The sequence below is a fragment of the Pongo abelii genome, chromosome 20 (genome assembly GCF_028885655.2).
Source record: "Pongo abelii isolate AG06213 chromosome 20, NHGRI_mPonAbe1-v2.0_pri, whole genome shotgun sequence".
Lineage (NCBI taxonomy): Eukaryota > Metazoa > Chordata > Mammalia > Primates > Hominidae > Pongo > Pongo abelii.
Genome location: NC_072005.2, coordinates 10788280 through 10815906, shown reverse-complemented (window position 1 = coordinate 10815906; position 27627 = coordinate 10788280). Strand labels below are relative to the sequence as shown.

Below are 27627 nucleotides of genomic sequence, written 5' to 3'. Positions count from 1 at the left end.
AACCCCATCTGTACTAAGTATACAAAAATTAGCCAGGCGTGGTAGCACACACCTGTACTCCCAGCTACTCGGGAGGCTGAGGCATGAGAATCACTTGAATCCAGAAGGTGGAGGTTGCAGTGAGCTGAGATCGTACCACTGCACTCCAGCCTGGGCGACAGAGCAAGACTGTCTCAAAAAAACAAAAACAAAAGACAAATGGATGAGGCCGGGCGCGGTGGCTCATGCCTGTAATCCCAGCACTTTGGGAGGCGGATGCAGGTGATCACCTGAGGTTAGGAGTTTGAGACCAGCCTGGCCAACATGGTGAAACCCCATCTCTACTAAAAATACAAAAAAGTAGCTGAATGGGCTGGGCGTGGTGGCTCACGCCTGTAATCCTAGCACTTTGGGAGTCCGAGGCGGGTGGATTGCCTGAGCTCAAGAGTTCAAGACCAGCCTGGGCAACATGGTGAAACCCCATCTCTACTAAAAATAAAAAAAAAATAAAATAAAATAAAAATTAGCCAGGCAGGGTGGTACACACCTGTAATCCCAGCTACTCGGGATGCTGAGGCCAGAGAATTGCTTGAACCCGGGAGGTGAAGGTTGCATTGAGCGGAGATTGCGCCACTACACTCCAGCCTGGGCATCAGAGCGAGACTCTGTCTCAAAAAAAAAAAAAAAAAAAAAAAAAAAAATTGGCCAGGCGCGGTGGCTCACGTCTGTAATCCCTGCACTTTGGGAAGCCAAGGTGGGCAGATCACAAGGTCAGGAGCTCGAGACAAGCCTGGCCAACATGGTGAAATCCCATCTCTACTAAAAATACAAAAAATTAGCCAGGCATGGTGGCGGTCACCTCTAGTCCCAGCTACTTAGGAGGCTGAGGCAGGAGAATAGCTTGAACCTGGGAGGCAGAGGCTGCAGTGAGCTGAGATCGCACCAGTGTACTCCAGTCTGGGTGACAGAGCAAGACTCCATCTCCAAAAAAAAAAAAAAAAAATTAGCTGGGTGTAGTGATGCATGCCTGTAATCCCAGCTACTTAGGCGGCTGAGGCACAATAATTGCTTGAACCTGGGAGGCGGAGGTTGCAGCGAGCAGAGATCACGCCACTGCACCCCACAGACTGGGCAACAGAGCAAGACTCTGTCTCAAAAAACAAACAAACAAACAAAAACAAAAAACCAGGATATTTTACAGAAGACTGGTTCTGGCCTCTCTTGAGGCACCAGCAGATCTGGCTGCCTTGAGCCAAGTGGTGGCTGCCCTTGGTAAAAGAGGGAAACAGCTGCAATCCCCCGCCACTCCAAACAACTTCCTGGCATGCTCTTTCTTCAAGCTGAGACAGAGGTCTGGGTACTACATACCTAGCACAAGTGGGAAAACACAGATCAGGGGGCTATGTGCGTGTGAATATCAACTGTTTGTGAATGGGCACACGCTACCCATGAGCGGAAGTACACAGGCTCACCCATAGCACTGTCCATGAATGACCAGAAACGGTCAGTGATGGGTCCCCACCCGCGCTGCCTACCGTGTGGCGAGTAGACTCGAAGGTTGATGGGCACTGGGGAGATGCCTTTGTTGGTCCCCGTGACCCTGTCGGTCTCTGCTTCAATCTCCTGCCGGACTTCATCAAAGTCTGTAAACTTTTTGGACTTGCAGTGCAAAAACTCGGCATGTTCTAGAAAGGGAAGAGAGATGCTGAAAATGAGAAAGAGCTGTGGGCAGGGTGCGCATGGACATGGGGGGGAGAAATGCTTTGTTGAATGAAAGGAATGACCCAGGCTGGGTGCAGTGGCTCACACCTGTAATCTCAGCACTTTGGGAGGCAAAGGGGCGGATCACAAGGTCAGGAGATTCAGACCATCCTGGCTAATATGGTGAAACCCTGTCTCTAATAAAAATACAAAAAATTAGCTGGGCGTGGTGGCACACGCCTGTAGTCCCAGCTATTCAGGAGGCTGAGGTAAGATAATTGCTTGAACCCAGGAGGCGGAGGTTATAATGAGCCGAGATCGCGCCACTGCACTCCAGCCTGGGAGACAGAGCGAGACTCCATCTCAAAAAAAAGAAAATAAAAATAAATAAATAAAATATAAAAAAAAAGAAAATAATGACCCCAGTCATCATCACTCTAGGAATTTGGGAGTGAGAGATTCATTCTCATGACAAGGGTCTTGGGGGAGGCGGGGGTTCCTATAGACTGAATAGACTGAGTCTCTTTCCAGATCCTGAAGATTACGTTCCCATGTGGCACTTTGCAAACTATTAATATACGTCATGACATATTATGAATCCCTCCCACCAAAAAAAATTAACAGGTAGATATGGCCAATGACCAAAGTTTCTTTAGTTTTTTGTTTTGTTTTTTACAGGCAGGATCTTGCTGTGTCACCCAGGCTGGCGTGCAGTGCTGTGGTCACAGATGGCTGCAGCCTTGAACTCCTGGGCTCAAGTAATCCCCCTGCCTCAGCCTCCTAAAGCACTGGGATTACAGGCATGTGCCACCATGCCCAGCCATTTATTTGTTGATTGACTGATGAACAGAAGAGGAAGTACCGCGATACATCACCCAGAGAGACGGTGAGTCCATTTGATTAAGGTGATGCCACAGAGCCTCCCTTGCTGTGGGTCCCAGTCAAGGGAGTTCGATGCCCAAGTCCTTGTGGAATCATGGTCCACCAGCACATTCCAGCTCCACAAAATCCCCAGGGGTATTTCCCATGGCACTCACTTGTCCTTCTTCCCCAAAGAGCCCACAAGGGATAGGGAAGGGGCACCCCCCCCGCCTCCTCAGAGCTGGTTTTGCATCTTTCCTTCTCCCCCTGGCTATTCAAGAGGGTCCCCTACCTAGATACAAACCCTCCAGGAGAAATGCTTTCTGGGTATAACCCTGAGTGTATATAAGACCTGGGGGTATCTGAAAGCCACAGCAAGACTGAGATGAAGGGGAACAAAATAAGTAACTGACAAGCAGTGTAGGTCCCACCAGGAAACCAGAGAAATCCAGTCCCAAATCACAGATTCAGGACAAAGCAAATATAGGGCATGTTCATCATGGAAGGTGGCTGCTGAGTACACAGGAATCCACTGTACAAAGCCCTGACATTTCCAGATGTTCGAATTTTCAGAGTAAAATGTTGGGGAGGGGAGATCCCCGAAGCTCAAAGATCACAGCTACTGCAGTGATGCTAAAAATAAGGGGGAAATGGCTGGGCACAGTGGCTCACGCCTATTATCCAGCACTGTGGGAGGCCGAGGAGGGTGGATCACTTGAGCCCAGGAGTTCAAGACCGACCTGGGTGACACAGTGAGATCCCGTCTCTACAAAAATTTAAAAAATTAGCCAGGCATGTTGGCGCACACCTGTAGTTCCAGCTACTTGGGAGGCTGATATGGTCTGGCTCTGTGTCCCCACCCAAATCTCATCTTGTAGCTCCCATAATTCCCTTGTGTTGTGGGAGGGACCCAGTGGGAGATCAATGAATCATGGGGGTGGGTCTTTCCCGTGCTATTCTCATGATAGCGAATAAGTCTCACGAGATCTGATGGTTTTAAAAACGGGAGTTTCTCTGCAGAAGCTCTCTCACTCTCTTTGCCTGCTGCCATCCGTATAAGATGTGACTTGCTAATCCTTGCCTTCCGCCATGATTGTGAGGCTTCCCCAGCCCAGCTGTGTGGAACTGTAACTCCATTAAACCTCTTTTGTAAATTGCCCAGTCTCAAATACGTCTTTATCAGCAGCATGAAAGCAGATTAATATTGGCTGAAGTGGGAGGATCATTTGAGCCAGGAGCTGGAGGTTGCAGTGAGCTATGATCTATGATCACACCACTGCATTCCAGCCTGGCGACAGAGCAAGACACTGTCTCAAAAAGAAAAAGAAAGAAAGAAAGGGGTAATAAGTCACACTGGCAAAGAGGTCAGAGACCTGACCCACCGCAGAGATGCGAGGATGTGCACTGCCCTGCGTTTTTAAGAGTGAAAAAACGAAAATGGCCTCAATGTCCACCAGGAGGAGACCTGGTGACGTGAATAACACAGCCATGCCATAAACTGCCTCAAGCAAAGGCAAAAAGGGAGATGAACGCCTAGCCAGGTCTAGAATCTTCAAGGCAGAAAGAAGAGTGTGAGGAGTTTCACCATCCCCTCATGGCAACCGAAGAAACTATGGCACTCTGGCCAGGCCCTGCGTGTGGTTCCATTGCGCCTCACAAGTCCCTTGACAGGTAGGCATCTCTAAGATCCCCATTTCAAAGATGAGGAAACTGAGGCCCAGAGGGGTTAAGGGCCTTGGGCCAAGTTCCGTGATGGAGCAGGGACTTGGAACTCAGAAATTCTGGCTTCAGGTAGTGGCTCCTAAGCCAGATAGCCTTTGTGAGGCCACTGGAAGGAACTTCGCCTCTTCGAAATTCTCTGCAGGGTCAGGGGGAGACTCAGTGGGCTCCGATGACTGAGGACCGTGTCCAGCACAGGCACTGGCGACCCAGATCAGAGGCAATGAGGACGTCTGCTGGAGGATTCAGGATCCCCACCCCCACCCCCAGCCCTGCTATCAGCTGACCCAGTTCCCAAGGACAGTTACACTCCAGCCTTCTGCAGGGACAAGGGGAAACACTCGGCCGCTCTTCCTGTAGCAGCCACTAAAAATGGAACAGCTCCCAACCCCCCACAGCAAATCTCAGTTCTCTTCTGGCTCCAGGACCCCAGCTTAGCCCCGAAAGAGACCATCTCCCTTCAAAGAGTGCAGGGGGACATGGCGCGGAAGATGGGCTGGTGGCAAGGACACAGGCCCTCTCCCCAGCAGGCCTCTGCCCCGCCAAGTGTGGTGTCTACAAAGCCCAGCCCTACCTCGTCCTGCTCCCGGGCCTGCCTGGCTACCACCTCTCCCAGGAAGACTTCCCTGAGTGGGGCATCTTGGCCTCTTCCTCATCAGAGCCAGCTCACTTTGGATTGCATTGATGGGGCCAGGACCTGCGGCTCCAGCACCCCAGAACCCAGCATGTGCTGGCAGCACGCTGTGTGCAGTAATGAGCTCAGTCTGTAGTCAGAGGGCCTGCCCAGGTCTCAGTCTACTGATCTATAAAATGTGCATCATAACAGGCTGTATGAGGACTCACAGTCAATATCTGCACAGGAAGAGCAGAGCCAGCACAGCCACGGTCTGAGCAGCTGGTGGGCAGAAAGCCCCAAGGAATGATGTGGCAAAGAGAGCACCAGGGGCAGTGGGCGCCATCCTTCCCTCAGCACACACAGGCAGGAGCCCAGAGAGGGCAAGCTACTCTCTCAAGTCAAACACCAACCCCACCTCCTGCAGGTCTCTCTCCCCACAGCAGCTGCTCCACCCAGCCCCCTCCTCCCCTGCCTTCGTTTCCCCATAACACTTACTACCATCTGACAAAGGGTGAGAAGAAGTCTAATATAGAGAGCTTGACCTTGAATATCCATGCCACCAGGGAAGGGACGCCCATCTGCCTTGGTCATTGCTGTGTCCCCAAGGGCACACTCATGCATGTTAGGTGGGAAAATAGAGGTTCTGCCTGCCCAGCTGCCACAGGCTTCAGGGGATATTTACAACCCCCCATCCCCAGCAAGCTGAATCTAGGTGTCTGAACTGCAAAAGGTTCCCCCGGAACCTCAGGCCATTCCCCAACACAGGGACCAGGAAACGGGCCCAGGAAGGACCACCTGCCTGACCCAAGTCCGCGCAATCAGGGGCAGCCACGAGATGGGGCTGGAACCAGGCGGCCAGACCCACACGCCAGACTTTGGAGCACGGCACCTTCCCCGGTTGTCACATGCAGGCTGGGAACCAACAGGGGATCAGAGAAGACAGGGGCTGTTTTTTTTTTTTTTTTTTTTTTTTTTTTGAGACAGAGTCTCACTCTGTCGCCCAGGCTGGAGTGTAGTGGTGCCATCTCGGCTCACTGCAAGCTCCGCCTCCTGGTTCATGCCATTCTCCTGCCTCAGCCTCCTAAGTAGCTGGGACGACAGGCGCCCGCCACCACGCCCAGCTAATTTTTTTGTATTTTTAGTGGAGACGGGGTTTCACTGCGTTAGCCAGGATGATCTCGACCTCCTGACCTCGTGATCCACCCACCTCGGCCTCCCAAAGTGCTGGGATGACAGGCGTGAGCCACCGCGCCCGGCCAGCAGGGGCTGTTCTTTGTGATCTCTCCTCCAAGATCCTTCTGCTGTCGGCCAAGCCCTCCATGCGGGCGAAGGATATGGACAGCAGGTGCCAGAAAACCGTGGTTTCTTCCCTAGTGGGTCCGCGAGCAACAGAACCACACCAGAGAAAAAGGCCCAGGCACCGACCAGGTCCGCCCCAGCTGCCTGCCTTTCTTCACAGGGCTCCCTGGCACGGTGAAAGTAAACGCTGAATGCCAGGTCAACAGAGGTTTTTTGTTTGTTTGTTTGTTTTGAGACTGAGTCTTGCTCTGTCACCCAGGCTGGGGTGCAGTGGTGAAATCTCGGCTCACTGCAACCTCTGCCTCCCCGGTTCAAGCTATTCTCGTACCTCGGCCTCCCAAGTAACTGAGATTATAGGCGCATGCCACCACGCCCGGCTAATTTGTATATTTTTAGTAAAGACGAGGTTTCACCATGTTAGCCAGGCTGGTCTCGAACTCCAGACCTCAGGTGATCCACCCGCCTCAGCCTCCCAAAGTGCTGGGATTACAGGCGTGAGCCATCATGCCCAGCCCAATAGAGGTTTAAAAGCTTCCACCAGGCCAAGCGCAGTGGCCCATGCCTGTAACTCCAGTACTTTGGGAGGCTGAAGTGGGAGAATCATTGGAGGCCAGCCTGGGCAACATAGCAAGATCCTACATGTACAAAAAAAATTAAAAATTAGCTGGGCGTGGTGGCGCAAGCCTGTAGTTCCAGCTACACGGGTGGCTGAGGTGGGAGGACTGCTTGAGCCCAGGAGGTTGACGCTGCAGTGAGCTGTGATCACGCCACTGCACTCCAGCTTGGATGACAAGGGGAGGCCGGAGACCCTGTCCCAAAACAATGACAAAAAGAGAAATGGAGTAGAGGGCCTAGCCTGGGGCTCTGGAGCGCTGCATGCGCTCAAGTGCTGGAGATGAGATGACTTTTTTTTTTTTTTAACAATCCACTGGCCCAAAGAATCAGTCAGAGGCTTTAACACTGAGTTCCCTGTCAACTTGTCCACAGCAGCCGAGGCCCAGCCACCAAGCCACTGAGCCACCCCTGGCTCTGCCTGTCCCGGTCCCTGCCATCAAGCTGCACCCCAAAGCCACCCTCTGCAGACAGGGCATTTACAGATACCAAAGCCTGTTCCTACAATTCCTCGGCAAACTGCAAAGCATTTTGATAGCTCCACACACCCCCCCACTGTCACCCGGCACCCTGAGCAAGGAGGGCTCCCTGGGAGGAGTGTCAGCCCAGGCCCCCTCTGAGAGACCCAGCCTGGCACACAGCAGGAGTAAAGGATTAAACTGGGCAGTCATCCAGCAATCACACTGCCAAGGCCAGGGAGTTAGCCGTCCTTGCCCACCGCAGGGCCTCCTAACTGTGGGCCTACTGGTTGCACTTGCGGGTTTTTCCAGAGAGAGGTTCTGCCTCCCTCCAAGCCTGTGTCCCCTACTGAAGCTGGAGCTCTGAGAGAGCAGGGACTTGGTGTGATCACAGTTCCCCCTAGCATCTCGTATACAGCAGCTGCTTAATTAAAATCCATGAAAAAAAGAATCTGTGCTCTAACCTAGGAGGACATCACTCCCAGGAACCCCCCCAAATGGGGTCCCACTGTGCTAAACAGTCAATCCCCTGCACCTCAGGCCCTTTGAGAAGGTGGCCCCAGAAGGGAGCCACAAGTGCAAGCTGCCACCTTCTCAGGGTCAGGAGACCTGGGACATGAAGACACAGCCCCTTGCCAGAGGCCACAGTCACCTCTGGCCTGGTGACCCTGGAGGTCTTCGGAGCCTCCTGTTTCAAAGGAGCTTGTGGAGCCCCAGAGTGACCGAAGGCGCTTGGTCAGAGAATGGCCCTCCCTATCTTCAAAGCACACTGGTCACGTGCCCGCTGGCACCGCTTAAGAATTTTGAAATGCCCAGGTCCTGCTGGGAAGACCTGCCTTCAGCCCGACAGACAAGACAGCAGGGTTTGGGGAGGTGAGGAGAGGGAGAGAGGGAGGAGAGTTTTCGGGGTGCCTCATGGTTTCACAGCCTAGCGACACCCAGCTCCGGGTTCCTACCCTTCTCTCAGCACCTCAGTTTCCCCAAAATGCAATGACACAGAACCCATTGCCGACTGCGATCAAATCCCACCAGGAGCACACAAGCGGCTCAGCTGTTAGTCTCAGGGAACCCTCAGGGGCTGGGTTAGGGTCCCAGTGCTTTGCACACTGGGGCTCTGCCCTGGATCTTCTCACCGTTCCCCCAGCAAAGAACACAATGACCAGGCTGGCCCTGAAGGCAAGGAGAGGAGATCTGCCTTTCCCAAACCTGGCGTTGGCAGGTGTGACCAGGAGGAACAACTTGGGGATCAGCCACCATCAGGAGACCCTAGCTACCATGCCAGCAGGCAGGATCCACTAATGCAGGACTTTTAAGAGCCTTCAGCAGACCAAGAAGTGGGCACAGCACACAGCACTTCCCATGCCCATTTAGCCCTTGAGTTCTCTCTAATCCGAGGCAATACGCAAACATCTCCCAGTCCAGGACACACTGTCACTGGGAAGGTGACAGCCTGGGCCGGCATCCCAGCCAGCCCACAGCCTGACGCACGCCAGCTTGGTCTGCTCTCTAAATACAAGGCTGCAGATGGAATGGCAGAGTGATGGGCCGGGCTCACCAGGGGAAGGTGCTTGGTAAAGTAACCCCCGTCACTTCCCGCCCAGTAGGCAAGAAGGGGCACAGCACCAGCCCTTTGAGCTCGTTCACTCGGCCATGCCTGCAGAGCACCTGCCCGGTGCCAGGCCCTGTGCTGGGCAGAGCCGATCGGCGTGCCTCCCCTCATGTGCTGGCGCAGAGAGAGTCCATTAAGAAAAAACAAAAACAGGACAACTCGTGCTGCTGGGGAATGAAGGCGGCAAGTGACCAGGTGGGGGTGAGCAGCAGAGACAGCGGCATGTAGGGAACAGGGCGTTCCAGGCAGGCAGCACAGTGAGCACAGAGGCCCAGCAGTGGGAACCAGCAAGCTGGGCCTGAGAATCAGGAGAGAGATGGATGGTGGCAGTGGCTGGGGACCAGGAGAAGGTGAGGTCCCAGAGACTGGCAAGGGCCACAAGGCCTTGAGAAGGAGGCTCAATTTGATTCTGAGGCCAATGGGAAGCCCTGGAGCCAGGTCCTGACATCTCTTCCTTGGTTCCAGTGAGCACACCAAAGGCCAGTTCAAGGCCAACGGCAGTGGGGAGGGGTGGCTCACAGGGCCTCACTGTGCACTTTCCACACAGGAACAGTCCCAGGCACCCAGAGTTTACGGGGCTGCTTCTCAATGAGGGCAGGGTTCACCCATGGGCCACCAAACTTCCTGGTGGTTATGGTCTTAGGTAATGTTTAAACTTCTATGGCTAGAACTAATGGTTCACTAGGGATGGCTGGAATGAGGGCAAGCTGCGGGAACCAGAGGGGAACGTGGGCCGTGCTCTGGGGGTCCTGTCTTTGGACATCAGACCCCACAAGAAGGGACAGCATACCACAGCCAATGGGGTGCCATGGCCGTGATGGCAGCGCCACCATCACCCCCATTTTACAGATGAAGCTACCAAGGCACAGAGAGGGAAGTCACTTTAACAAGTCCCGGGCCAGTAAAGGGTGGCAGCCTGGTTCTGAGTTTGGTCACAGAGAGCCAGCTTCCAATCCCTAGGAGCCATGTGGTCTGGTGTATACCCCACAAGGCCCCGCCGGCCCCAGCAATCACTGATGCCCACAATGTGTTCATTTTCCTCTCCTCTTAGTAGGGCGTCCTACCTCCCACCCACCTCCCCCAGCCAGGGTGCCTATGCTGCTTAATGCCTCGCCTGGAAGACAGTCTAGACTGCCTGGCATCTGCCGGCACCACCAGGGCCAGGCCCCCATCGCCTCTTGCCTGGCGCCATGCCAGCCTCTCTGCCACTCCCTATCCCCCACTCCCCGCTTGCATTCTGGTCCCTGACTGTCCCTCCTGAACATGGCGGCCAGTGGTCTCCCCCCACCATCCATGCCACCCCAGCTCCCACTGCTGAATCCTCAACATGCCTACCAGTCCCGGTCCCTCCTGCCTTCTGGCCCCTCCCCAGCCTCACCGCCTCCCCACACCGCTTTGCTAATGCTATTTCCCTACCTAGAATGTTCTCTCTGGGCCCCCAACCCCAAGGTGAATCCAACAGACACTCACAGGCTGGGGCTCGGGGGCTGGGACCATGCCAGTTGCTCACACTGCCTCCCTGGAGATCAGCTAAGGCCCAGCACCAAGTGGGCACCTACTTGGAGCAATAAGAGATTGGAGCCCGGCCAGGCGCAGGGGCTCACCCCTGTCATCCCAGCATTTTGGGAGGCTGAGCTGGGAGGATTGCTTGAGCCCAGGAGTTCAAGACCAGCCTGGTCAACATAGCAAGACTTCATCTCAGTTTAAAAATTTGCCAGGCGTGGTAGCTCATGCCTGCAATCTCAGCCCTTTGGGAGGCCAAGGTGGGCAGATGACTTGAGGCCAGGAGTTCAAGACCAGCCTGGCCAATGTGGTAAAACCCCGTCTCTACTAAAAATACAAAAATTAGCCAGGCTAGGTGGTGTGCACCTATAGTCCCAGCTATTTGGGAGGCTGAGGCAGAATAATTGCTTGAACCTGGGAGGTGGAGGTTGCAGTGAGCCAAGATCGTGCCATTGCACCCTAGCCTGGGCCACAGAGCAGAACCTTGTCTCAAAAAAAAAAAAAAGGAGACAGAGACTGAAAATGCCATGATCAGGCGGGGCTGAGGGGTGCAAGCTGGGAGGCAGGAAAGGGCCCCACCCATGTGGGACACTCCTGGAACTCCCTTTTCAACCAGCCCAACAGGGTGCAACTATGCATCCACCTCCACCACAGCTGCCACACCCATCCCCCACCTGCCCCACCCCTTCCAGCACGTACTCCTTCCTCCTCCCGGGCACTGGCCTCAGCATCGGCCCCTGTGGTCCCTTTTCCACCAACAGCCACAGGATCTGGTCAAGTCACACCTTGGTTATCTAAGGCCACATTCCCCCAAGAGGTGGCTAAAGGGTGAGCTTTAAAGACAATGTTACCACGTGCCCTAAGGCAAGTGGTCAGGAAGCCTCGGCTCCCTCCTCTGTAAGGTGGGGACAGACATCAGGAACCCAGGAACCCATCATCGTTCATCCGGGTCAGGCACTGGGTAGGCCTGCGCTCTGTGCTCGCTCCTGGCCAAGGCTGTCTGCCTGCTTCTCTCCCCTCCTCCCCAACATGTATGAAATAACGTGTGCTTTAAGGCTAACAAGGTGGTGTTACTGTCATCACTGTCCAGAGAGGAAACACAGTGTGGTCCCTCCCTAGGAGCCAGGTTGGGAACCTGGGCAGTCTCCGTTCCAAGCCTAAACCAAGCAGGGCAGGCTCTCCCAGTGGTGTGGCCAGAGACCAGCATCACCAGGGTCTCATTAAAAATGCAGTTTGCGGCCAGGCCCAGTGAGTGGCTCACGCCTGTAATCCCAGCACTTTGGGAGGCCAAGGCGGGCAGATCACTTGAGCTCAGGAGTTCCAGACCAGCCTGGCCAACATGGTGAAGCTCCGTCTCTACTAAAAACACAAAAAATTAGCTGGGTGTGGTAGTTCGTGCCTGTAGTCCCATATGCTCAGGAGGCTGAGGCATGAGAATCGCTTGAACTTGGAAGGCGGAGGTTGCAGTGAGCCAAGATCACCCCCCACTGTACTCCAGCTTGGGTGACAGAGTGAGACTCCGTCTCAAAATAAATAAATAAAATAAAATAAAATAAAAATACAGTTTGCACATCTGTCCCCCATCCTGCTCAATGGGAAACAGAAAACTACCAAGACTGATTTCCATAGTGACTCTCAGGACTCTGGGGCTGCCCATGCCTGGCATAGCTGATTGGATGCCTGAACCCAGAGGTGGCAGCCCACTGGCCCATCGGTGGCATACAAAATGGCAGAGCTCATAAAGAAGAGGTGGTGGGCCAATCAGCTGCTGTCTCTCACTGGAGACACGCCTTCTCGCCAGGTTGGGCGGGGCCAGAGGATGAAAGTGAGGAGGCTTGGGAGGCCAAGCTGAAAGCCGGCGTTGAGGTCAGATCTGCCTGGATGCAGGTCCCAGATCTGGGGCTCACTGGAAAGACAGGCAACATGGCTAAGCCTCAGTTTCCCCATCTGTAGAATGGCAGGTGTGTGTGTGTTAGCTGCCTTCCCAGTGTGAGAGTGTTTAAAAGGGCCGCAAGGAGACATTAACACAAACTGAGTGTTGAACGCCCAGAGCTGATATTCCAGATTAGCAGGGAAGGGGCAAGGAGACCTTTACCTCTCCTGGGTCTAGCTTCTGGCCCAAGATCCTTCCCAAGGAGGCCCAAGGGGGTTTCCAGCTGGGATATATGCCCACCTCATGTCAGCCTCGGGTGGGAAGAATAGAAATACACTGAGACCAGGGAGGGAAAGAACAGGAAAAAATCCACACGTAGGCCATACTATATTCAACAGGCTGGGTCTCCCTAAAAGTCAAAGTCTGATTAAAAAGCAATGGTGGCTGGGTGCATTGGCTCACGCCTGTAATCCCAGCACTTTGGGTGGCCGAGGTGGGCGGATCACGAGGTCAAGAGATCAAGACCAGCCTGGCCAACATGGTGAAATCCCATCTCTACTAAAAATACAAAAATTAGCCAGACATGGTGACACACACCTGTAGTCCCAGCAACTCAGGAGGCTGAGGCAGGAGAATCGCTTGAACCCAGGAGGCGGATGTTGCAGTGAGCTGAGACCACACCACTGCATTCCAGCCTGGCGACAGAGCAAGACTTTGTCTCAAAAAATAAATAAATAAATAAAATAAAAAATAAAAAGCAATGGTGGAGGGCTGGCGTGATGGTTCATGCCTATAATCCCAGCACTGTGGGAAGCTGAGGGCAGGAGGATTGCTTAAGGCCAGGAGTTCAAGACCTGCCTGGGTAACATAACCCCATCTCTACAAAAAAAAAAAAAAAAAAAAATCAGCTGGGGGTGGTGGTGGTGTGTGCACCTGTAATCCTAGCTACCCGAGAGGCTGATGGGGGAGGACTGCTTGGGCCCAGGAGGTCAAGGCTGCAGTGAGCTATGACTACACCACTACACGGCCTGGGGAACAGAGTGAGACCCTGTTTCTTAAAAAAAAATGAAAAAAGTGATTATGGGGAGGCTGCTTTAATGAAAAGGGAAGAAGAGATTACAAAAGAGTATAGCATGGGATTGAGCAGAGCAGCTATAAAACCAGCCATATATCTGGGGGACAACTGGTGACATGCTGAGTAGAAACTGGGACGTGGATGACATGCAGGAATGACTCGTTCTCTGGGGCATGGTGCTGGGACTTTGTAGACAGGTGTCTTTATTGCATGGGGAGGTGTGCTGGGGCGTGAAGGATGGATGTGTCACCACGTCTGCTACTGACTTTGAAAGCATTCAGCAAAATCGGGTTATCTATAACACATGAAAAACACACATGGGGCCGGTGCAGTGGCTCATGCCCGTAATCACTTTGGGAGGCCAGAGTGAGAGGGTCACTTGAGGTCAGGAGTTCAAGACCAGCCTGGCCAACAGGGTGAAACCCTGTCTCTACTGAAAATACAAAAAAATTAGCTGGTCGTGGTGGGTCATGCCTGTAATCCCAGCTACCTGGGAGGCTGAGGCGGGAGAATCGCTGGAACCCGGGAGGCAGAGGTTGCAGTGAGCCGAGATCGCTTCACTGTACTCCAGCCTGGGTGACAGAGTGAGACTCTGTCTCAAAAAAAAGAAAAAAAAAGCACACATGGCACCTGGCATTCTGGTCACAGATGAGGGCTTGCAGTGTGGGTGTGTAAGTGTTCACTGAGCCGTTTTTCAACTTCCTCACACATGTGGAACACATGAATTCAATGTCCAATGACAGCCCAGGACCCAAGTTCCACCCTCCGCCCCCAGCTCCTCCTGGCCACCACATATCCACATCCACTTCCTGCTGAGCCTCAGGCCGCCCCACCTTACCTGTTTTTGAGAAGATGAGCTGCAGAATGAGAGGCCGCCGGGTGACGATTCCTGAACCGCGGGGAAGGAAGTCCCTGTGAGGGGGGGAAAAGGACAGAAATTACTCACGCGGATCGAGGGGCAGGAAGTGTGACCACACGTGGTGGAGCAACTCTGTCTTGCAATTTGGGCGACCTCAGCAAAGGCACCAACCCCAGCTGGGCCCTGGGGAATGCTCTGGTCTTGGAGGGTCCTGAGGCCTGAAGAGCTCAGGAGGGTATGCATGGAAGGTCATAGTGACCAGAACCATTTCCCTCTGGCAGGCTGTGCCCCACCCCCCGTACTCCCAGGGGGCCCATTCCCTGGCATGTATTTGTTAAATTTCCCTCATACCCAGGAGATCAACACATTTCCTATGTGTTTTAAATCAACACAATGACACATGTATATGGGTAAAATACGAGGAAAGTTACTGATGACAAAATAGGATGTGTTTCATGTCCAGAAAAGTCACATCTACAGAAGCAGAAGGCGATCAGTGGATACCTGGATGTGGGAACAGGAGGTGACTGCCAATGGAGGGGAAGGAGCTTTCTGGGGTGACGAAAATGTTCTACATCTGGACTATGGTGATGTTTACTAAAATTAACTGTAAAAGCCTGGGCAAGATAGTAAGACCCCATCTCTACAAACTAAACTAAACTAAAACTAAACTAAACTTAGCTGGGCATGGTGGCCCACGTCTGTGGTCCCAGCTACTAGAGAGGCTGAGAGAGGAGGATGGCATGAGCCCGGAAGGCTGAGGTTGTATTGAGCCATGACTGCACTACTGCACTCCAGCTTAGGCAATAGAGCGAGACTCTGTGTGTGGGGGGGAAAAAAAAAAAAAAAGACTGTAAAATGACTAAAGACCACTAATTCTGAAATGGATCAATTTCGCGGAATGTAAATTACCACTTGACGGAGCACGCGCTACCATGCCTGGCTAATTTTTTGTATTTTTAGTAGAGACAGGGTTTCACTATGTTGGCCAGGCTGGTCTCGAACTCGACCTCAGGTGATCTGCCCGCCTTGACCTCCCAAAGTGCTGGGTTTACAGGTGTGAGCCACCGCGCCTGGCCAACACAGGGAATTTCAAACAGGCTTTGCACCTAGATGTTTGGATCATTGAAAATTTGTACAGGACACAGGGCAATTGGTACTGTACAGCTGTGTCCTGTACAGAATGAGACAGCATCCTGGGTCCCTGAGCGAGCGCCACTAGCACTACAATCATTCCTAGCTGGCAGGTGGCCCTACCCATGCTGGGAACCCCTGATGAGGGTGCTGGAGGCTTCCAGAAGACCTGTTTCTCAGCTGGGGCTGGGCACTGGAAATTCCTGGGAATGTATTACCCAGTGGGTGGAGTCAGGGGGAGATGTGCTCTTTCCACACACCCTGGACGATGGGTTCTAGCCCGTCAGCAGCCGGGGGGCTGTCCCACCACTTCTGGCTGGGTGCAGAGACACAGCAGTGACTACACACCAAGTCAGCCCAAGCCCTCGGCGGGGCTTGCAGCCTGGACTACATGAAAAAAGGGATCCTGATGGGCAACAGGGCTATGAAGACCCCCCAGGGGCGCTGCTGGCAGAGCAGGGCTGAAGTTTTAGAAGCAGCCTCCAGTGGTCAGCGCTGGGGGGTTGGGGGTGGCGGTGCTGGAGATTATGATGAGGAGGCTGGTCAGCACTGTTAGAGCAAGGCCACCAGCTGGGATTTAGGGATGGATTACAATAAATGTAAGCTTTAGCCAGATTATTAACAAATGTAAGCTTTTTAAACCCCCCTCTGGCTGATGCAGGGGAGAGGGCAGGAGCAGAAGGCAGGTGGGGGTGACCACTATGGTTCATGTGAGTGACATCAGGGGCGAAACCAGACAGATGGCAGGCAGGGCATGGAGGGCAGTGGATAGGCCATAGGCAGATTCCAGGGCAGTTTGGGAGGTGGATGGTCACAACCTGAGGGCAGGCTGGATAGAGAAGATCCAGGAGGGCGGGAGGAGGCAAGACAGAGGGGAGCGCCCTGCAGACACTTGCAAGGCCCTGGGGGACGAGCCCTGGCCTCTGCATCCTGTCTCTGCAGCCACAGGCAGCACAGTCAGCTCTCCAGGCCTGGGATGGTACCTGTCTTCGAGCCACACTCCTGAGGATGACAAAGAGCCCGAGGGCCCTGCCTGCCAGGCACTAGGCCTGTCACGCCATGTGGCCCAGTTCAAGCTGATGCCTGAGCTCTACTCCCTTTCCGTCAGCCTCCCATTCGGCTGATGAGGAGCCTGAGGCACAAACAGGATACGAGACTTGGACAACATCACAGCTCATGGCTTACATGAAAAGGAGTGAACCTTTCTCACTGGCTCCTGAGCACTTGGGAGGTGCTGGTGACACTGGCGCCAACATTCTGACGGGGGTGGGTGCGAGGAAGACATACTGCAGGGGTAAGAGGGGTTGGGGGCTGGGATAATTGGAGAAGGTTCTCTGAGCAGGGGGACTGAGGGAGCAAGCTACATCAATTGGGAGGCCGAGTGAGCAGAGTGAGGGAAACAGCGAGGGGGCTCCCCCATGCAGGTGACAGACCACAAAGTCACCTCTTAGCATGGCCCCTTGTCTCTCCGTCACAGTAGTCACAGTGGACACCAGGCTGTCCCAGGGGATTAACCCCATGAACGCTACATGTAGCCTTGGCCCTGGCCCTCACAGAGCCCCAGGCCACCTAGCTTACAGGTAGGGACCTGAGAGGCAGGACACTTGGCATCTTGCACATCAGAGATGCAGCATCTCAGGTTGGGCATGGTGGCTCACGCCTGTAATCCCAGCACTTTGGGAGGCCGAGGTGGGTGGATCACCTGAGGTCAGGAGTTTGAGACCAGCCTGGCCAACATGGTGAAACCCTGCCTTTACTTAAGATACAAAAATTAACCGGGCGTGGGGGCACATGCCTGTAATCCCAGCCACTTGGGAGGCTAAGACACGAGAATGGCTTGAACCCAGGAGGCGGAGGTTGTAGTGAGCCGAGATCGCATCACTGCACTCCAGCCTGGGTGACAGAGTGAGACTCCATCTCAAAACAAAAACAAAAACAATACAAAATGCAAAAAAAAAAAAGCAAAAAACAAAAAACAAACCAAAAAAACCCTGGCCAGGTGTGGTGGTGGGCGCCTGTAATCGCAACCACTTGGGAGGCTGAGGCAGGAGAACCGCTTGAACTTGGAAGGCAGAGGTTGCAGTGAGCCGAGATTGTGCCACTGCACTCCAGCCTGGGCGACAGAACGACTCCATCTCAAAAAAAAAAAAAAAAAGACAAATGCAGCACCTCAGAAACCATGCAGCGCTGGCTAGACACTGAATCACCAGCAGCAGCGGTGACAGCACATGCCCCTCACAACAGTGCCCCTGCTCCATCCTTTCAATGACTATTTTTGAAGTGTGCAAATGCAAGATGTCAACGATAAAACAACACAGGAGCAGCATGTGATGCAATCACAAACATCTTGCCTGCTTAGTGTGTCTGACGTTCATTCCTTTTCGTGGTCGCATCTGTCCATTGCACTGATGGACTACAGTTTCTTCGTCTATTCACCATTGGATGGACATTTGGGGTCTTCCTATTTTGAATTTATTACAAATAAAGCTGTTCTGAACATTTTCATATGCGCCTTTTGTAGACACATGTCCTTGTTTCTCTTGCTGAGTCACAGAGTGGACTTGAACTTGAACCGGCAAAGCTAGTCTCTGGAGATAGAAATCAGGGCAGTGGTTCCCTTTCGGGAAATGAACTAGAAGGGGCAGGAGGGACTTTCTGAGACCATGAAGAAGTCCTGCATCTTGATCTAGCCAGTAGGTACCAAGGTACAATCATTTATAAGAAAATCAAAACTTGCAGCAGCGGCTCACACCTGTAATCCCAGCACTTTGGGAGGCCAAGGTGGGTGGATCACTTGAGGTCAGGAGTTCGAGACCAGCCTGGGCAACATAACGAGCCCCTGTCTCTACAAAAAGTAAAAAGTAATTCGCTGCGGATGGTGGGATTTCCCTGTAGTGTCAGCTACTCGGGAGGCTGAGGCAGGAGGATCACTTGAGCCCAGGAGACTGAGGCTGCAGTGAGCCATGATTGCGCCGTTGCACTCCAGCCTGGGCAACAGAGGGAGACTCTATCTCCAAAAAAAAAAAAAGAAGAAGAAGAAAAGAAAATCAAGGTATATGCTTAACACTTACGCGATTGGCCAGGCGTAGTGGGTCACGCCTGTAATCCCAGCACTTTGGGAGGCTGAGGCGGGCAGATTATGAGGTCAGGAGATCAAGACCATCCTGGCCAACATGGTAAAACCCCGTCTCTACTAAAATACAAAAAATTAGCCAGGCGAGGTGGAGGGTGCCTGTAGTCCCAGCTACTCAGGAGGCTGACGCAGGAGAATCGCTTGAACCTGGGAGGCAGAGGCTGCAGTGAGCTGAGATAGCGCCACTGCACTCCAGCCTGGCAACAGAGTGAGACTCCATCCCCAAAAAAAAAAAAAAAAAGACAGGCGATTAATTATATCTAACTGAAATCTCAGGAAAAAGTCACAAGTCGAGGAGAACATGTTTGTGAAGATTCAGATACAAAAGTACAGGGTAGACGTTCCATTAAAATTTGCCCACAGAATTGTTACAACCCTGTTAGTTTCTCAATAAGACGAAAAATTCAGATCTGAAAGAATTTTAAAGCCCAGCAACGGGGTACTAGTTAAATATAAATTATGTTTGACCTAAGGAAGCTGATTGAAAATATATGTTTTCTTTTTGAAAACATGTTTTTTCAATCACCTTATATATAAGATATATTGCTGGGCATAATGGCTCATGCCTGTAATCCAAGCACTTTCAGAGGCCGAGGTGGGTGGATCATTTGAGATCAGGAGTTCGAGACCTGCTTGGCCAACATTGTGCAACCCCATCTCTACTAAAAATATAAAAATTAGCCAGGCGTGGTGGTGGGTGCCTTTAATGCCAGCTACTCAGCAGGCTGAGACAGGAGAATCGCTTGAACCCGGGAGGCGGAGGTTGGAGTAAGCCAAGATTGCGCCACTGCACCAGCCTGTGCAACAAAGAGTGAAACTCCGTCTCGGGGGAAGAAAACTAAACAAAAACCTTTAAAATAAAATAAAATACGTATATTTATATATAAATTATGGCCTATCCATGCCGCTATGCGGCACCAGACACACAAAAAGAAAGAGCCTGTCCTTTCTAGACATGTAACTCCCTTCTAGGTGTACTAAGTGAGAAAAAAAGAAAAGGTTGGTACTGATCAGTTTTACTGAAGAAAGAAAAGGAAAGGAAGAAGAGAAGGAAAGGGGAAAGGGAAGGGGGAAGGGGAAAGGGGAAAGGGAAAGGGGAAGGGGAAAGGGAAGGGGGAGGGGGGAAGGGAAGGGGGAGGGGGGAAGGGAAGGGGGAGAGGGGAAGGGAAGGGGGAGGGGAAGGGAAAAGGTACAGAAGAAAGTCTGTACTTTGTGACTAAGACAACCAAAGGGAAACAAAACAGGACCCAGGGCGGCTGGGGCCTGGTGGGGAAGGAGCCACTGCCTGTTCTCCGACATCTTTGAATTCCGCATCATACACACGCATCACTGAGTTCAAAACATTAGAGTAGCTAATAGCTATTCAACACTGACCCTATGCCAAGCAAGGCATTGAGAACTTTGCATGATTATTAACCTTTTTGTTTTCTTTTTTGTTTTGTTTTTAAATAGAGACAGGGTCTCACTCTGTTGCCCTGACTGGAGTGCAGTGGTAAGGTCACGGCTCACTACAGCCTCCAACCCTAGGGCTCAAGTGATCCTCCCATCTCAGCCTCCCAAGTAGCTGGGATCACAGGTACCCACCACCACCTTAAGTTTTTTGGTTTTTTGTTTGTTTGAGAGACAGAGTCTCGCTGTGTCACCCAGGCTGGAGTGCAATGGAGTCCAAAGTACTGGGATTACAGGTGTGAGCCACCACACCGGCCCACCTTAAATTTTTTGTAGAGGCAAGGTCTCACTATGGTGTCCAGGCTGGTCTTGAACTCCCTGCAACGACCCCACTGCACCTGCCTATTAACCCATTTAACCATGACAGGATCCATTAAAATGGGTCTGCTGGCTCCATTTCACAGATGCAAATGAGGCCCAGAGGGTGGGGGCCTGCCCAGGGTCACACAGCATCTGGGGGTGGCATGAACACGGACTGAAGCCACAGGGCCTGAGCTGTCTCACCACCAGGGCACCTGGCCTTCTGAGCGAACACGTCTTAGGCAGACCCTCCAGTAACTCCCAGCCGGGGCCAGGCTTTGAACCTCTGGTGTTTGCCTGTGGCCTGTGCTGTCCTGTGACTCCGCTTTGGTTGTGTCTGAGGCGCCAGGCACCGTGAGGACAATGGTGATGCCCCAGACACCACCACCGCCCAGCACAGACAAGGGACAATCACAGCTTCAGAACATAGGGCGGGAGTGACGCCCAAGAGAACACAGAGAGCTGTGGGCACACGCAGGAGAAGGTGACTTTCTGGGCCTGGGGTATTGGTAGTGTGGAATATGATGAGGTTTCTCTTCAAATAGCCTGATCAATCTTTTAATTCATAGTACCCTACACACACTCTTTTTTTCCTTTTTCCTTTCTGGCTTTGTTAGATGCCCAGGCACGCCACAGTACCAGGCGTTACCAGTACCAGCTCACATTCCTTCCCTTATTTAAAAAGAAGACTTTCTAGCTCACTACAGACACCCCTTCCCCTTTCCTCTCTCTTTTACGTGCCCACCTTATCAACAAAAATTCAAATGTTTAGCCAATCAAAATTAGTTTAGATTGTACGACCCGACCCCGGCCAATGGGGAAAGGGTACAGGGGCAGGACTTGCATCAGGAATAAAGGCTCTCGTGCCCCTTTGTTCAGGTGTGCTCTCATGGCGACTGGCCAAGGACAAGCACCCCTCTGTACAGAAGTAAAATTGCTTTGCTAAAAATCCTTTGTTCGAGTGTTCAATTTCCTTAAAATTTTGAGTGTTATTCCTAACAGTTCTAAGTCGGGCACAGGAGGGCACAGCCTGGGCGATGGAGACACAGCTCTCAGGGGAGAGTTTGAGGACAGGGCAGGGCAGGCGCCGAGGGCCTCGCATGCCACGCTGAGAGCGCCAGGAGCCCTGGGACTCATCCGATTTTGCTTCTAAAAGTTCCCAGACTGCTGCGTGCAAAGGGCAGCAACATTCACCCTCGGCCTGGACTGCCTCCAAAATGAGCCCCCCAGAAATCTCCTGGGAGCTTGGTGAGGAGGGGCCTGGCCCTAAGGGTTTTCTGGGACACAGCAGCAGGAGTACTTGGAGCCTTCCAGAAACTGCCTCCCAAGCAGCTCTGCCCAGAACACTGACACTGGCCACTTAGCAGGAAGTGACTTTCCAGCCTCCATCATCTACTTCCTCCTCCCTGATCCCATCCGCATTCTGAGTACTGAAATCTACCTACTCCTCTCCTCTGCCTTTGCTGCTGCTACAGTGCCCTCTGTGCACCCAGGCTGCCCTGCGTTCCAGTCCCTGCTTGGCCACCTCCGTGCTGTGTGATCCTGGGCAGCCTTCCTGGCCTCTCTGGTCTAGGTTTCCCGGTCAGTAAGACAGGGTAACCTAGCCAAGCTCAGAGTGATCCCGCTCGAATGACATTTCCTCAGAGACTTCTCTCACCCCCATTCACACCTCTCCCACCTCCACCCCCCATGCCTCATTTTTCTCTGTGGAACTAACACATGCTAAATGTCACTTAGCTGCATTTTGTTCTGGCTCACACACAGACCCCATACCCCCATCTCAACTCCCCAAGGTGGGATCCTCCAACATTCCATCCCCAAAGGATAGAGTAGGGCTGGCACACAGGAGATGCACAATTAAGTATTTTATTAACTTTTTTTTTTTTTTTTGAGATGGAGTCTTGCTTTGTCACCCAGGCTGGAGTGTAGTGGCGCAATCTCAGCTTACTCCTGCCTCAGCCCCCCAAGTAGCTGGGATTACAGGCGCCTGGCACCACACCTGGCTAATTTCTTTGTATTTTTAGTAGAGATGGGGTTTTGCCATTTTGGCCAGGCTGGTCTCGAATCCTGGCCTCAGGTGATCTGCCAGTCTCAGCAGCCCAAAGTGCTGGGATTACAGGCGTGATCCACCGCGCCCGGCCTTACTTATTTTAGAGGCAGGATCTCACTCTGTGCCCAGGCTGCATCGGTAGCACAATCACAGCTTACTGCAGCCTCAAACTCCAGGGTACAGGCAAACCCAGTCTCGACCTCCTGAGTAGCTATGACTACAGGTATACGTCACCATGCTTGGCTAGTTTTTTTTTTAGAGATGGCATCTTCCTATATTGCCCAGTCTGGAGCAATCATACCTCACTGCAGCCTTGAACTCCCGGACCCTAGTGATCTTCCCACCTCAGCCTCCCAAGTAACTGGGACTGCAGGCACACACCACCATGCCCGGCTAATTTTCTTATTTTTTGCAGAGACAGGGTCTCGCTATGTTGCCCAGGCTGGTCTCAAACTTCTGGCCTCATGCAATCTTCCCACATCGGCCTCCCAAAGCACCGGGATTAACAGGTGTGAGCCACTGCACCTAGCCTAGTACTACTGCATCATTTCAGTACCTGGCCTCCTATCCATGGGTCCAGGCCAGGCCCCAGGGTCCTGGCCCATCCTCCCACCTTCCCCAGTGACCTTTCTAAAATGAAGATCCTGCCTCCAAGCTTCTCTCTTGCAGAAACCACGTGACTGGTCCTAGCCCATCCTGTCCAGTCCTAGTCCCAGTGCTGACCGGGTTCCCCAGCCCCACCCCCTGCCCCTGCCTCCTCTGAGTTCTCTCTGGCACTGCTGGCCTTCAGGCCTTTGCAGGGGGTGTTCCCTCTGCCAGGAAACCCTCCCATAGGCCCTGCCTACCTGGCCATGGGCAGGTGTGATGGCTTGCACCCCTCCCTCCCAAATACACACCCCTTCCCACTCCCAGCAAAACGGCCTCTGATGAAGGTCTAGTCCTGTGACACGCCAAGACTTCTGCACCTGGCCTGGTCACTGCTAGATCCTCAGCACCTAGAACAGTGCCTGCCAGACACTGTGTGCTCATTAAGTGTTTGTTGAATGGGTAGGAAGAATCCAGACTGTGGAGCCAGGCAGCCTGGGTTCAAAGTCCAGCTCCGCCCCTCCTGGGCTGTGTGGCCCTGGACAGGTCTCTACCCCTCTCTGGGCGCTGACTTGGCCATCCATGAAATGGGAGGACACTTCCTGTCTGCCAAAGAGGGCCCAGCCACCTGCTTGGCCTGGCTCAAGTCACTTCACCCCACCAGAGCGGGTTTCGGAGCTCTAAAGTGGGCCACCTCTCCCTGGAAGGGGATAAGCGCTCCAGGAAGGCGGTAGGGGACAGGCAGGGAAGGGTGCAGCTGGGAAGCGGCACCCAGCAGCGATGGGAGAGGTGCCAGGTTGAGTCCAGCAGATCAGAAGCCCAGGCTGTTTATTTACCGTCTTTTGAACAGACCACAAGGCTCCACCAGGCACCTTTTGACTTCCAGTCCCTATGAGGGTGGGGATGACTACGTGCAGGAATGATGCAGGCTCAAACCCAGAGCCTTCCCATGGGAGGGAGAATCAACAGATAAGCCCACAGAGGGTGAGTCGGCAGTGTGGGCCAGAGCCAGAACCCCAGGGCCAGCCACCCCTCACCTGTGCAGCCTGTTGCTGGCAGGGCCTGGCCAGGACCCTGGGCTGGGATCCCTTCCTTGTCACCATATGCTCAACAGTCTCTTTGAGCCTGAATGTGGCTGGGAGGGCTCACATAACACCACAGCCAGCCTTCAGCATGGCACTGGCCACAGGAAGAGGCTTCGGCAGAAGCCCACACTCCAGGGCCAATTTCCACCCTGTCCTCTTCTCTCAGGGCTCTGGTAAGAGCCATACAAGGAATGCTGGCCGCCCGACAGGCTGTCTCTAACCCCATCTCGGGCAACATAGCAGCAAATCCTCTGACAACCCCAGAGGGGTTGAAAGTCACAAGGTTGCCGGGCCAAAAGCCCCATTTCACAGACAGGTGGACTGAGGTTCAGTCTCAGGACTTGCCCAGGACACTCAGCAAGGGAGGAGCAGAGCCAGGACACGAACGTGGGTAGGACACCAATGAGACAGACCCGCAGTCACCCGCACCCACCTCGGGCGCTTCTCTGTGGCCCTGCTGGAGCAGAAGTGAGGCTCCACGCCCAGCCTCCTCTGCCCACCTCGGTCCCTGCCTCTTCCTTCCAACAATAGCCATTGGTCACCCAGCAAGGACGCCGAAGCCTTACAGTGCCCGGCCCACACAGTGTCCTCACGCAGGCGCCACTGCATCCCTGTGGTCACCCCAAAGGGCAGGGAGGGGAGACACCCCTCACGAGGCTGCAGACATGGGGCTCCCCCTGGCCCTCACCCACCCGCCTTGTCCAGCCGCGAGTCCTGCTGGTTTCACCTCCACATCAGGCCTGATTCTGCTCAATTCCCTCCGTGTCCAAGGCTGTCGGCATGTCCCACTGTCACCTGCCTACACCAGTGCAGTGGCACCCTTGGTCTCCACAATCTGCCTCCCACAAAGCAGCCACAAGGTGCCTGGGCACACTATGTCACTGTAAACCCCTTTGTTAAGGGCCCTCCTCAGGCTCCTGCTTCACTTGGAATAAAAGCCAAACTTTTCCCTGCAGCCCCCGCAAGCCCTGCACAACCTGTCCCGTCACCTTCCTGTCCTCACCTCCCCCTACTCTCTGTCTTGCTGGCTTTACTCCAGCCACATATGCCTCCTCCATGTTCCCGAAACACACCAGATACTGTCCTGCCCCAGGGCCTTTGCCCCGGCTATTCCCTCAGCCTGGAACCTTCTTCCTGCAGCATTCACAGAGCAGGCGGGCAGCTCCCAGTGAACTGCACCCTCCCTCCCCCCGCCACAGGAAGCTGCTCCCCTTCTTTCACACATCAACCCGCCCAATGCTCAGTGCCACTCACAACTGGCATCTTCCGGGTTCCTGATGTGTTCACCCAGCTGCAGTCTGTCCCTGCCCCCACCTCAACATCCTATTAGAGTGGCAGCCTCATAGGGGCAGAGTCCCATATCGGCCCCTTCTCTGCTCTCTCCCCAGTGCCCAACACACACCCAGGCAGGAGGCAGATGACCAATGCTTGCAGGACAATGGGCCAAATCTGCCATTTTACAGATGACGAGACTTCTCTGCTTCCACAATCCACTCCTGAACTCACTCCTCCGCAACCTTCCCAGCCCAGCGGCCCCTCCCTGCTCAGGAATCCTGCAGCTCCTGGCTCGAGGCCCGCCCTTGGCACTCAAGCCGTGGCATCACCTGCTCCCTGGTCTCATCCAAGGGACACACCAGGCTGGGAGCAAAAGCAGAAGGTGACCTGTGGCAATTTGTGATCGTGGCTCTGGGACTCTCCAGGCCCTGGCTGGAATCTAGTATTTCCTTTCTGGACAAGATGGGCAGGTCAGGTAACATCTTTGTGCCTCAGTTTCCCAATCTGTTATGTGGGAATGCCTCAGAGAGGAGGCGGAAGGGTTTGCGAAGCTCTTACCATGATACCCAAAAGGGAACATTCGCCCCATCGAATCAAAGCAAAACTCAGGCGGAGCACAGTAGTTCATGCCTATAATCCCAGCACCTTGGCAGGCAATCTCTTGAGCCCAAGAGTTTGAAACCAGCCTGAGCAACATCATGAGACCCTGTCTCTACTATTTAAAAAAAAAAAAAAAAAATTGGTTGAGTGTGGTGACTCACGCCTGTAATCCCAGCACTTTGGGGGGCCAAGGCGGGCAGATCACCCGAGGTCAGGAGTTTGAGACCAGCTTGGCCAACGTGGCGAAACCCCGTCTCTACTAAAAATACAAAAATTAGCCAGGCGTGGTGGTGGGCACCTGTAATCCCAGCTACTCGGGAGGCTGAGGCAGGAGAATAGCTTGAACCCAGGAGGCAGAGGTTACAGTGAGCTGAGATCGTGAGATCCCGCCATTGCACTCCAGCCTGGGCAACAGAGTGAGACACTGTCTCAAAAAAAAAAAAAAAAAAAAAAAAAAAAGCCGGCACGGTGGCTCACATCTGCAATCCCGGCACTTTGGGAGGCCGAGGCAGGTGGATCACCTGAGGGTGGGAGTTCGACACCAGCCTGACCAACATGGAGAAACCCCGTCTCTACTAAAAATACAAAATTAGCCAGGTGTGGTATGCACCTGTAATCTCAGCTACGCGGGAGGCTGAGGTGGGAGAATCGCTTGAACCCGGGAGGCAGAGGTTACAGTGAGCCAAGATCACACCATTGCACTCCTGCCTGGGCAATAAGAGTGAAATTCTGTCTCAAAAAAAAAGGAAAACTCGATACAACGTAAGAGCATGACCCTCCTCTGCTCATAACATTTGACGGTTCCCAAGTGCCCCCATGGCCCTGTCACCTCCGTGCCCTCCTCCCCCACCACCCCCTCACTCCCTGCCTCCAGCCACATTGGTGGTCAAGAAACAGCAAAAAGTCCGGGCGTGGTAGCTCACACCTGTAATGCCAGCACTTTGGAAGGTCGAGGTGGGTGGATCACCTGAGGTCAGGAGTTCAAGAGCAGCCTGGCCAACATGGTAAAACCTTGTCTCCACTAAAAATACAGAAAAATTAGCGGGGTGTGGTGGCGTGTGCCTGTACTCCTAGCTGCTCAGAAGGCTGAGGCATGAGAATCACTTGAACCTGGGAGGCAGAGGTTGCAGTGAGCCAAGATCATGCCACTGCACTCCAGCATAGGTCATAGAGTGAGACTCCGTCTCAAAAACTAAAATAAAAAGAAACAGCAAGGAGGCCAGACATTGCTGTCGCAGGGCCTTTGCACATGCTGGCCTCCTGCTTGGAAAGACCATCTCATCTCCTCCAAGTATTTCCACAATCCTGGCTACCTCCGGTGACCAAGGACTCGATTCAGATGTCACCTCCTCAGAGAGGTCTGTCCCCTACTGATGCCCACCTCGCCTTCATGTTGCCCTGTTTTCCTTCTAAACACAGCACTGCCCACTAGTTGGTACTTTTCTGGTTTATTTCCACCTTTTTTTTTCAGAGACAGGATCTCACTCTGTCATCTAGGCCGGAATGCAGTGATGCAATCATAGCTGACTGCAGCCTCAAACTCCTGGGCTGAAGCGATCCTCCTACCTCGGCCTCCTAAGTAGCTGGGACTACAGGCACTTGCCACCACACCCAGCTAACTTTTTTTATTTGTGTTTTTCTGTAGTGATATGCTGCCTAGGCGGTCCTCCCACCTCGGCCTCCCAGAGCCCTGGGATTTCAGGCGTGCCCAGCCTAATTGCTTACTTATCTAACAGTCCCAACTAGAATATCAACACCTTGAGGGCAGGTGTCTTAGGCGCCCTTTCCCCAGCACCCAGAAACATATTAGTGCAGTGCTTTGGCAAGGACAGCCGACTCCCTGAGGGCAGTA

At 53.3% G+C, this 27627-nt stretch overlaps 1 protein-coding gene across 8 annotated transcripts in view; it reads right to left on the bottom strand.

The window, feature by feature from the left end:
* The window catches only part of DNM2 (dynamin 2), a 111992-nt gene that overhangs the window by 56359 nt on the left and 28006 nt on the right, over positions 1-27627 (bottom strand). For all 8 annotated transcript variants that reach the window (XM_024236646.3, XM_024236648.3, XM_024236650.3 and 5 more), the window contains exons 2-3: positions 14144-14217; positions 1515-1664 (exon numbers count right to left, since the gene is read on the bottom strand). In XM_024236646.3, coding sequence (XP_024092414.2) covers positions 1515-1664; positions 14144-14217 — 224 coding nt within the window. The remainder of the gene's footprint in view (positions 1-1514; positions 1665-14143; positions 14218-27627) is intronic.